Source organism: Lagopus leucura, unplaced genomic scaffold (genome assembly GCF_019238085.1).
Source record: "Lagopus leucura isolate 7727_CA_CO unplaced genomic scaffold, USGS_WTPT01 Super-Scaffold_100157, whole genome shotgun sequence".
Taxonomy (NCBI): Eukaryota; Metazoa; Chordata; class Aves; order Galliformes; family Phasianidae; genus Lagopus; species Lagopus leucura.
Window position 1 is genome coordinate 7421122 of NW_024962334.1, and position 12028 is coordinate 7433149.

The window sequence follows — 12028 nt, forward strand, 5'->3', positions numbered from 1 at the left end:
TCTCCACAGGACTTTCTTCTGGAGAACTGAAAGTATCTCACAGGAGAGAGACACAGTGGAGGGCTGGAGCTTTGTATGCATAACTCTGGATTACTACAGTCGTCAATCATTGACCAATGGTCCACACTGGTCAGTAAGATGAATGCTAGCTTCCCATGCATTTTGCTGACCAAAGAATAGTTTTGGAAGAAACAACATAAACAAGTGAATATAATCTTTGTTCGCGGATGTACATGCATGCACTAGAATACCATAACGTAAAAATCAACTTTGTCCTCTGCTGGATTACTCTAGTCTGAAAAATGAGTGGTAAAAATGGTCAGATGTAAAGATAACATACAGGTCAAGACAGATCGGTGTGGTGAGCAGTAGACTTGGTAAATGGTGAGTTATCACATCGTGATGATGTTACAGTTCATGTAGATCCAATAGGCAGCTATAGGCTGAGGATCTCTGGATTTTAGCAAAACAACCATAGTAGACATCAGGTTCTAGCAGGGGTCTGAATGCTAAGAGGGTAAAATGGTGTGGGGCTCTGTTTCCATGCAAAGAGAGCGCCAGGTAGGAAAAATTCTTGGGAGTGAGACAAGGGAGCAAAGTAAGACTAGTTATAAATGTTATGCTGCAGTGGCCCACACAGAGCTTCATGAAAATGAAGGTAAATGCTTTGGTATTCAGAAGTACCCTCCAGTCATTCACTAAGGTCTGAAATAGTATTGGAAGGAGGGCTGGGGTGAATTCAAAAAGTGAGATTCCTACCAGGGAACTTTCCACTCTGAGAGCAGGAATCCCAGTCTGTTAAGCTGTCTTTCCCACACTGGGAAGCTTTTTCCTGCTTTGGAGAGGATCTAGAGGGCTGTCCGAGCAGATGAGGAGACCAGGACCAGGAGGGAGAGAGACCTATTGCTGGTCCCATTGTGTTTTGTTGCAGGCTGAATCAGGAACCTTTGTGTGCAATCCACTTCTCCTTCATGGTAAATTTTACATAGGTATTAACTCTCTGCAGGCTGTGTCACACATTTTATTTTCCTCAGCATAACCACTTCACTTTATGGTAGTCCCAGATGCTATTCCAAGAAAAATACCTTTTGCTAATACTCATTCTGTTCTGGCACCTGGCTTAAGCTGTTCTGGCAAAAAGTAAGCTGGTGTGAGCTGTATCACCGCTAAGTGGTTTTGGTCAGACTGGTTTGACAATATTTCTAATCTTTCTTAAGAGTAGACCAAATATGGCTGTGCCAGAAGTCTGGGAAGGAGTCTCCAAGGAGAATGTGACTCATTCGGAAATTGAGGTGGGCCCCAGACGAAAATGTGATTCAAAGTTGGTTGAGTGTAAAAAGGCAAAAAAGATAAGGCTTTATGAATGCACTGATTTGTAATACAGTTTCTCCTATTAATTTCTTGTTTCCCATGTCATGCCAGGTTTATTGCTTCACTGTCTTCACAAAAGACTAAACACTCTCTTAAAAAGAAAAATTCTCACCCTGAATCATTTTGTTTTATTTTCCATATCCCAAGGCACTATTTTCTAGGACTTTTAATGCCAGCATAAATCTCCACAATTACATCAGCTTTCTATGGAGTAAAACTTGTGTGAGCTGAAAATCAACCACCCTGTCTAGCTTGGAAAATTTTTCATTGGGCTAAGGCTTTAGAAGAGTATAAATTACAATACATTATTTCATTCAAATTCAAACACGGTTTCATGCTCTGAGTTAAGGCTATTTTGCTGTGAGCGGTAGGTCTGACGAGGCCTGGGGAATATTTCTAAATCAGACTCCAACTTTGTGATGAATCCACCCCTCTGTAGCACTCTGCTGGTTTTCTTCTTGCTCTTCGTATTGTATTTTATTTTGTAATATTCGCATTACTAAATTGGAGAAGCAGATGGTATTATCTGGATATCTAGCAATTAGGCTTGAAGGATTGGAGCCAGACTTCTCTACCCTTGCAGCTGAGGGTGCAAGCTTGCTTTTTTTCAGATGAGGACAAGCAGAATGCAGTGTCAGCTTCGGTGAGGGTATTATTTCCCCAGGCAGCTCTGAAGAGCTCCTATGGGATGAAAGCTACCACTCAGTTCCCTTGGCTCCAGGTATCCTCTCACCACAGCACCAAAGTCATTTCAGAAAAATACTAAATAAATTAAAAAATTGAATGCAAGGAACTGAGTATAATCCTTCTGGTTCAAAAGGGATGAAGTTGCTGTGAAACTTACGTGTTCTTATCTTTAAGAAGGTCCCAAAAACTGTAAGTTACTTTGATTTTATGTATTTTTTTTAATCTGGAAAGATAAGACGTGAGCAGTTAGCACTGACACCTCTTCTGTTTTCTTTAAAAGATTATCTTGACCATCAAGTTTATGGTGGAGCGCCCCTTTTCAAATAAGCAACAAAACTGAATTAAAAACACTGTCTGAAAATCATACCTTGCTGCATCTTTCTTCTTGTCTATTGTAACAAATAAGTCCAGCAATTTTTTGGGAAAATTAAATGTTGGCTTCTTTATTTTTAACTTTTCTAGATGAAACTGAGGCACATATTGACTATGAAGATAATTTTCCTGATGACAGATCAATACCTGTTGCTGAGAATGAACATGCCAATGGCAAAGAGGAAATCGAGCAGGAACAAGAACAGCTTTCTTTCAGTAAAAATTCAGAGGAAGGAAGAACTGGAAATACTAATGGGGTTACTCAGGATGTAGATACTTCTGAAAAAGGAAGCAGGGCACCAACTGAATCCCCCGTTTCTCTCCTAAGCCAAAAAAACTTGTTTTGGTTTCCATCAGAGGCTTTCAGTGAGCCTGAATCAGAGAAAGAGACAGACGATTCCACTAAAGCACAGTTTTCTGAGGGTGATAATCACATCGGAGTCAAGACAGTGTATGATGAACCCAGTGCCAAAATGTTCTATGACAGTGAAGATTTCCCCATTGGGCCCATTCTCACAGCTAATGATACAAAGGAAGGGATAGATACAGTTCCTATTACTGATGAGTCATGGTTAGATGGCTATCCAGTAACACAAGAAGTGGTGGAGGATGATGAAGAGGAGGGGGATAAAGTTGATGGATCGATGGGAACAGAGGAAGACATTATCCTCACGACTGACCGACCAAATCACGTTGAAGTCAGGAAATTGGGCAACGGTAGCCCTGCTCCAGAGGAAGGTTTAACACAGATTGTGGCAGCAACAACGAGCATGGATGATGAGAGGGTCAAAGAGACGTCAGTACCTCTTACATCAGTGAGTGGTCTGGAGGACTTAAGTGTGAGCAGAGGTTATGATGATGCTGCATGGGACCACCCAACTACAGCTCTGGAAACTGTGACTCAGGAGCCCGGTACAACACTGCTGTTGGATGTAACCAGCCTAAGAACTTCCATGTCTGAAACCTCTGCCATGGCCAGCCCCTTCGATCATACTCCTGAGGAAGAAGAAAGGGGAACAACAGCCTACCCAGCACAAGTAGCAACCACTGCACCAGCTCCAGATAGCATCACTGGCACATCATCCCCAGAGTTAGATGAGCAAGAAAATCTCACCCAGGGCCTTGGAGAAAAGCCAGTCCCCACTTCTGAACCTTGTGAGGGAGAGGATTGTCCCAAGTCGAGTAAAGGTGCTGTCATAGCAGTAATTGTGATTCTCCTGTGCTTGTTACTGGCTGCAGCTGTGCTGGCTGTGTGGTTTTTCAAAAAACGGCAGCAGAAAAATTCTGTCTATAAACTGAATGGAAGGTGTCAGCCCCGGCATCACTGTTACCACCACTACCACCACCAACATATTGAAATGCAGAAAGTCTAACCAAGGGTCTTCTGGGAGAAAAGCTAGATATCAGAAGAAGGTATTGATGCTAGAAGGATCACATGACTCATGGATACTAAAATCCAGCAGTGCAGAAAGCAGAAGACAAAATGCTAAAAGAACACAGAAGACAGACGAGATTTCATCTGTTTGAAATTGCAGTTTAGCATATCTGACCTTTCAGAACTAAAGAATCTGTATGTTTTTATCAAAAGATCTTTTGGAGTCATCAGCAGGACACAGTGTGCTTGCTAGGACATCTACAGTTTGTTCTGCTTTTACATTTTGCTCCTATTAATAATAAATTAATTGATTAATTTCCATGCTACCTGATTGTAATCTAATGGCAGGGCTGGTCGGGCCTTCTTGGACTACTCTCAGTGGAACAGAGAAGGGAGGAGGGGAAAAGGATGTTTTTGGAGTAACTGCACATCTGGTCCTTTTTTGAGAACCTGACCAAGCCGGTCAGGATAAACCACCATAACAAATTATTGCCTGACGTGTCTTAAAAAGCAAAACTATTTGCTACCGTACTTTAATGGATAGTATTGCAATGATTACTAAGGTACTTTTCTTCAATGATACGAATTTAACAAGCCAAAAACCATTAAGGTATTTCTATGGAAGGTGCTCTTTTAGCCTTAGTGAAGAAGTGCCATTCTTATACTAATCTTTTTATAGAAATGATGATGCCTCCCTGGAATTCAGAGAATACTGTATGGGCCGTTCTTCCTTTAATATCAGCAGAAGAGGACTCAGAGCACTGATTTCAGATGTCATGATGAATAGCGTCGTATTACAGAGCAGATGGTGATGAAGCACTTTGCAGGGGAACCAACCTGAAGTCGGTCGCTTTTCTGAATATGGTGGTGACTGACCAAGATACGGAATTTCAGTTCAAAGCCAGCAGTACCACTGGCAGTCGAAGCCACGTCTCATGTTTCTGCCCTATGAACTCTGTGCAATGACTGATTTTCACCATTCTGCTTTTTCATCAGCTGAAAAGGTGTCTGGAGGGGACAAAGGCTGGCATGGGAGATGGGTATTCATACGGAGTGCTGCTTAAAGGGAAAATGAACTTAGGGAAGGGAGAAATTACATCCAGTTGATAAGAGTCAAGTTTTTGCATTTTAAACTGGATGGTAGTATACAAACGCAGAGGTCTTTTCAAAAGCATGTTCCATTTCAAATGGTTTTGAAAATGACCATGGAAGGAGAGGAATATGTTTTCTAGAATCCCTCAGAATAGTTCTAATAGTGTCTACTATGAAGTACTTCCTTACCTTTCTGAATGAGCAGGAAAAAGTCTAACAAGTGTGAATAACCTCCAAGTCTTAAGCGATGCATCCACCGCTGTCCTGCACAACCCCAGCCAAGACGCTCAAGAAGTTGAGCACAGCAGAGTGCTGGAGTAAGGAAAGGTGACTTGGCGGAGTTCATTCAGGTTCATGATCTGTTCTGAGTCACGCTGATAACCATCCCTAACTCCATGGAAGGTAGACTTTGTGAAATGGAGTGCAGCACTTGGCCTGTCACAAATACAGCCATCGTTCCCAATGCTGGTAAGGAAAACAAAGGGGTTTTTTAAAAGAACAGATAGAAGGTATCTTGGAGAATTGGACCTCAGAGTGGTAAGAATCTAATGGCCTGGCAAAAGCCACAGTAAAGAAAGAAGAGCAGACACTGTACAGATTTGTAAATACTGTGTTCTCTGACATATGCATGACTGTGCTTTTAATGCATTCTAGAATACGAAATAACCTAGAATTTCTGTTGTAAACTATTTTTTTATGCGGCAGTGTTTTTAAAAAACAATGGATTTAGCACTAAGGAACTTTATGGAGACTTAATTTGACTAAAACGTACCTTGTGTAATCTTGTGGAAATGTGCTGAAAAATAAACACAGGAACATCCATTAAAATGTTGTTTAACTGAATGGTACAAGTATGTGTTGCAGTTCTATGAAGCATCACTCAAAATGAAAAGTCAGTAGTGTTTGGCTCAGGAACTGGACTGTAAAAATGAGACTCAAAATATCATTATGAACGTAAACTGCACAGGGATATGATTTGAGGCACAGAAATCACTTGTTGTTCATGAACCAGAAAAAAGTGCACATTAACATAGAGCTTTGGAGGTATTTAAATAAAAGTCAAGTTACAGAAAAGGGAAAGAAAATGGCTGTGTGTGTTCTTGTGTGAATCATCCAGTTTACCCATGTGTTTCTGAAGGAAAGTCTGTCTCTTGGGTCATTCTTCTACAAGACATTCTGATGTTAAAAAATCAGCTGAAAAGCATTCAGTTCTGCTCAGAAAAGCATCTACTCCTGTCCAGCAGCATCTGCTTGTGGTCACAGTTTTTATTTGACCACAGTGATGCATGGAGTTTGGGAAAATGAACAAAAAGAGGGATGAACAGTCCATGAATGATACATTAGATTTCTGTGTGTGTAACTTGGCTTAGCAGTGACAGAAGGGATGGGGAAAAAAAACAAAAACCAATATGGCATGGTAAATACAGAATGAGAAGATGGTAATGCCAAAATACAGGGGTGAATTGCTCTGTACAGGTGGTTAGAGCTAAAAGTGCTGGGTGTTGGTTGGAGTTAGGAAGGAAAGAATCACAGAGGGAAATACCAGGTGTGATTTTTCTGAAGATACCTGCTCATCAGGGGTTGATGTGTTGTCCTATGATGAAAAGCATGTATTATCCTCTTGCAGGGAAGCCACATGTTACAACGTGCTGTCTGGAGTCAACTCGCAGGCATTACAGCTATCATTTTCTACCTTTCTCAGGCAGAATTCTGGGGTTCAAGCCCTTGAAACCAACAGATGTTTGCTCCCCTTTATGCAGAAACATCAGAATCGCAAATTATTGAGACCCTTTCCCTTACTCCATGGTTGCGATTGCATTTGCCAGCTAGGTGATGAGATATGGTTTATTGCATATTGTACTTCAAAAGTTACTACGTTGAGGATTTGCTGCCACAGGCATAAAGACAGCACAGATTGATTTTTTTTCTCCAGTGAAAATAATTGAGTTTTTTCTATCTTAACACTACAAATTACTGGCTGTATATTGCAATACTAGCTGTGAAATATCATCGCATATAGCTGTGAATGGCCATTTTAAAAATTAGTCATAGCAAGAAATGTTTTGGTAGTTGTAAGACATATCAGGCTGCAGGGTTGTCACCAGCTCAGGACGATACGCAAATGTTTAATGCCTTTTTAGATGAGTGCTAATAAGAAAGGGATAAAGGCAGAAAGCCCCATTTTTCTCTGTAAAGTTAGCAGTCACATAATGCTGCCGCTCGGACTCCGGTATTTCCATCTGCAAGTAACAAAGTTCCATTACTTTGCAGAAGTCATCAGTAAAAGACCATATTTGTTACTTCATGCTACTTAAAAGGTCTGCCCAAAAGCTACATCAAAGGGAAGAAAAAGGTAAAAATAATCAAAGAAAACTTAGTTTTTTTTCTACCAACCAAAAAGTTAGCATTCATAAACTTAAAGAAAAAAAAGGCGCAGAATTCTCCGCAGAATTCAGTTTCCATATATCATCAGCACTGCAGGGAGAGAGAAGAGAGGCGGGAGGAGAGATGGGTGTCTCAACCACGGAATGTTTCCTTGCCAAAAATAAAGAAATAAGTGGCTATCTATTTATTCTGATATTTTTTTTTTTCTAAGCACTGAAGAGGACTTAAGATACAAAACGTTGGTTTGCTGGGGTGTGCAACCCAACTCACTTTGGCTATTTCTTACTCAACTTCTTTATTTTTTGTATAGCTTAAACTCTCCACACTGGGTCATTCAAGTCTTGAGTCACCAGAAAAAAGAAGTTGCTGTTTAAAGTATGGCAGACAACCAAAAGTTCAGACAGCTGCAATGAAGGATTAGTTGTGGGTTTTTCTCGCTGCCTTGCTACAAACTGCATCACAGCTCTATGTTCAAACATTATTAAATGGGAATGTTTTCTCTGGCACCAACTACTTCTCCCCACAGTTTAAGTATTGATTTTTTTTTAACTGAAGTAGCTTTGGTTTACAGCTCACATTAGAACTTAAAAACATATTTCCATAGTAGCTGGCATATGCAGGCAACTGTTTATTCTCAGTACCAGCCATAATAAACACTTGTACTTTTATAATCCAACAAATCTTTGTCTAATCACAACTTCGTTTTCAGAGCTGTAAAATTTGCATGCTATTTAAGCCATTTTTAAGGAAGACTCTTTAGAAAACGAAAATTTTCTTAGTCTGTCTTCACTGTCTGTACAGACCAATAATTAGCAGTAAAGAATGCGTGAGATAGGATAGATATGTATTGCAAGAGAATTGTATTGCAGCATTGAGAAAAACCTTTGTAAAGCAGGGCATGCTAATTGATTTTCAGAGGAATAGATTGCTTTTTAGAGACAAACCTTTATGCGATCTAGAACTTATTCTGGTACATGTGGGAAAAGAAGGTAAATCCTTGGTTGGATAAGATGGGTTTTTCACTGGAACTGAGGACAGCATCCAACTAACTTTTAAGTTTATCTTTTAGTATTCTGAAGTGGTAAAGCTCTGGAAAATGGAGCAATTTGAATTCTGTTTTGGCACATGCACTGTCAACAGAATTAATGAAGTTCTGCTTGCAGAATGATTACTGTGAATGAAAAAGCCCTGCACGGTATTTGACTTCCTGTGGAATTTATCAAAATTGAACATCCCAAAGGTATTTTGTTATTTGATGCTGGTTATTGGGAGTCACCAAGACACAGTGAGTACGGAGTCTGTGATGCTGTCTTCTGGGAACACAACTGAGCTAGACTTGAGTGAAATCACTACTGATGTTTTTCATTTTAATACTGATATTTATGATGATGAACTAGTCAGGATCCAGAAGACAAAGTACAGGACTGTGTACAGGCTCTTGTGCTGGCCGTCTGCCACTAGATGCACTTCATCCACCAGTCACCTATAATTCAGTGTCTGAATTACATGATCACATGCTCGATACATGGCAAAGTTATTACAGACTTGATTGTGGGCAGCAAAGGAGGATCGAAGACTAAGAGCAGCTATAGAAACAGCTAACTTTGTTATCACAGATGTGAGAAATTATCAAAAAGAGTAAGGCTGCTGCTCCACAACAAGCACCACTACTGCTGAAGTTGATATGAATCACCAGATGCGTGGTAGCAGAGCTGCATCCAGTCACAAAAAGATGATGGCTTCACCAGAATGATGGCTCCAGTGTCATATCATAGACCTTGTCAAGATAAGAAAAGGTGATGGAATATAAACAGCAGAGGCTGCTAACATTGGAGGCAGCAGTAACGGCAAAACTCATAATGGCAAGAATTTGGGGTGGCAGAAGAGAGGAAAGAACTGTGTTCCCTCGGCCTCCCAAGAAGAGCTGGCAGGATCAGAAAAGTGGAGGAAAAGACACTAGTTTATTGCAGTCACATGTAAATGTTGGCATTTAACAATAGCAGCAGTGAGAGAAAAGTCAGTTGAAAGAACCTGAGAATGCTGAAAAAAGCCACAATAAATACCGAATAACTGGAAGAGGAGATATTTCTCATTAGAAAAGGACAAGAGTTTGAGAGCTACTTGTACTTATTAAGATTGAACTGGCTTGGGACCATATGGAGTGGAAATTAAGAAAGCCAGAAAAAAATCCACAGATACTCAAACAATGTGAAAAAGTGCCCTTTTTGAAGGCTGCTAGAATAGTAGTTGCCTCCTCAGGTTGAACAGAATGGTAAAGTGTATCAGACCTCATGGAGATTTAAGAAAAATAAATCATCACCTCATGGACATTTTAGTAAACCATGATATTCCCACCTGAGAATGCTGAACGGCAAGGGATTTCAGCTGTAAGCTTGAGAGCTGAGGAAATGACTGAACATGAAAAGAGATCATCTAAGAAAGCCCTAAAAACAGTCACAAGCTTACAAGAAAATTGATAACACCTGAGGGACTTGCAATGGTTAAATAATGGTTTGACAAAAAGGAAAAGCTAGGGCTCATAGGCACTAAATGTATCCCCAGTGTAAACCATTGCAGGCAAATGAATCACTGAACAGGTTAACTCTAGTGCTCAGTGCTTTACTGTTAGAACAAAAATATTACAATAATTTACCATGCATGCTGCATAGTTTTTTTTAATGTTAAACAGTTACTGTCAGTCAGTGTTGGAGAGGGGAAAGGAGTTGCTTAACAGGAAAAGCCCAGCAAAGCAAAGGGATCTTGTAACTGTCCTGTAATCTCAGACTGTATGGGAACTGCTGCATCACAGCCTGAGCCTCTGATTGAGCACCTGAGGCGAGCACTGAGTCAGCCATGGAGCACAGGTGAAGGCAATTCAGCTGTGTGATGGAAGGAGTGGAGCCTGGCTGCACCTCTCCTAGACCCATTTAAGGGCTGACTGCCAGTGGGGAAGGGTCTCTTCCTGGGAATCATTTCCTGTGGGAAATATTGTAAGCCTACAACATAGGTAAGTATTTTCCATTTATTATTGTCCTGTAGCAATAGTCTTACTTAGCTTAACTTTCCGGTATCTTTCTTAATTATAGCATCTGTATGTTCTTTGATTATGCACAGACCTGCTGTTGCATATTCCCCTCATTTCATCAAAATTGGTTCAGAAGCTTTCTGAAAACATGCTATTTCCATAAATGTACATAATCATGGAATATCTCAGACCCCGTAGTCTACCAATGTAAAATACAGGTTCTCCTCTTTGAAGTCTTCAGGGTACTTCAGTATTGCACTGTGGTACCTAAAAGTACTACAGTACAACACCGATGTGCCCTAGACTTTTGAGACCACACAAAGAGTCAGAGCTGAGCTACTGAGTCAGTTTGGTAAATAAGAAAAAAATTAAATAAAAACATTATTAAAAATAAAATAAAAAATCAATGTAGATGGATATTTGTGCCCTGACCAGCTCTGTATCCTCTAGAGTCAGGGTAGCTGCAAAGCTAGCGTGTCAAAGATGAAGCTATGTGGCCATATGATTTTAAACTGAGTAGTACAGTTCCCAAGAAGGAAATCTGGAGCTGTTCCAAGCAGGTTGGAAAGCAGAAAGACAAAAGAGGCCTCTAGAGCAGTAATCTTTTTTCTGGAAGGCTTCTGCTCCTCAAACAAGGAAACTCGAGGAATTTCTGTTCTGCTCTGCACTGGCGCGGCCTCACTTTGAGCACTGCGTGCAGTTCTGTGCACTGCAATGTAAGAAAGGTGTAAAACAGTTAAAGATCATTCAGAAGAGGGCTGCAAAGATGGTGAAGGGTCTAGAGGGAAAGAACTGACAACCAAGTCTCTAGAGTTTTAGTCTGCCCAGTGACCTTCTGAAAAAGCAGGAGCCAAAGGGAGGAAAGAAGCTGTGAAGCAGCTGAGGACACCTTCCCTCTTTTAGTCTATTGGACAGTTTAGTAATAACTGTTACCTCCTGCATCTGTACAAGGCATGAAAGCAAACCACTAGAAGCACCCAGAAAAAAAAGGGGTGCATTGGGGTCACCTGGTACCGTGTCAGCATAGGCACAGCAAGCTGTCATCAGAAACACAACACAACTGCCTCAGTTTTCTTAGTTCAACAACATTCTGAAGGATTGCTTGGCATGTTGTTATGTAGCTGTGGTGTTAGGGAAAGGTTCTGCACCAGGGGGCATGGGATGGGCTGCCCAGGGCAGTGGGCACAGCCCCAAGTGCCAGAGCTCAGGGGGTTTGGGCAGCACTGATAGACAGTGGGTTTGGATTTTGGGTGGTCCTGTGTGGAACCAGGGGTTGGATTTGGTGATCCTTGTAGGTTGGGGTAATCTGTGATTTGAGCAACAGATTGGAGAAGTTACCCCAGCAGGGTATTATAACACCTATATTTCAAGTGGTGCTTTACAGTTAATTGCTTTTAAATTTTAAAAGCAGTTAAATAATTATATAAAACAATAACAAATGATGTAACAAGAAAATCAGATACTTCCTCTGTAAATGGTAAGACAAGCTGCATGTGAAGCTAGGCAAATTTCCTGAAGTTCAAAAGAGCCTTAATAGATATTCAGCATGAGTCATTTATGCCCTTCTCTGGAGGTGTTCAAGGCCACATTGGATTTGGGCAACCTCTGATCTAGTGGAACGTTTCCCCAGCCACGGCAGGGAGATTGAAATTAGATGGTCTTTATAATCCCTTCCAATCCAAAGCATTTTATGATTCTATTACTGCTGTCACAGGCTAGAG

The 12028-nt window shown here is 40.8% G+C and overlaps 1 protein-coding gene across 1 annotated transcript in view; it reads left to right on the forward strand.

The window, feature by feature from the left end:
• SUSD5 (sushi domain containing 5) overlaps nt 1–6157 on the forward strand; it is a 45393-nt gene extending 39236 nt beyond the window's left edge. Inside the window, exon 5 of the mRNA XM_042889358.1 lies at nt 2521–6157. Coding sequence (XP_042745292.1) covers nt 2521–3803 — 1283 coding nt within the window. The 3' untranslated portion in view covers nt 3804–6157. The remainder of the gene's footprint in view (nt 1–2520) is intronic.
• Nucleotides 6158–12028: the final 5871 nt, after the last annotated feature.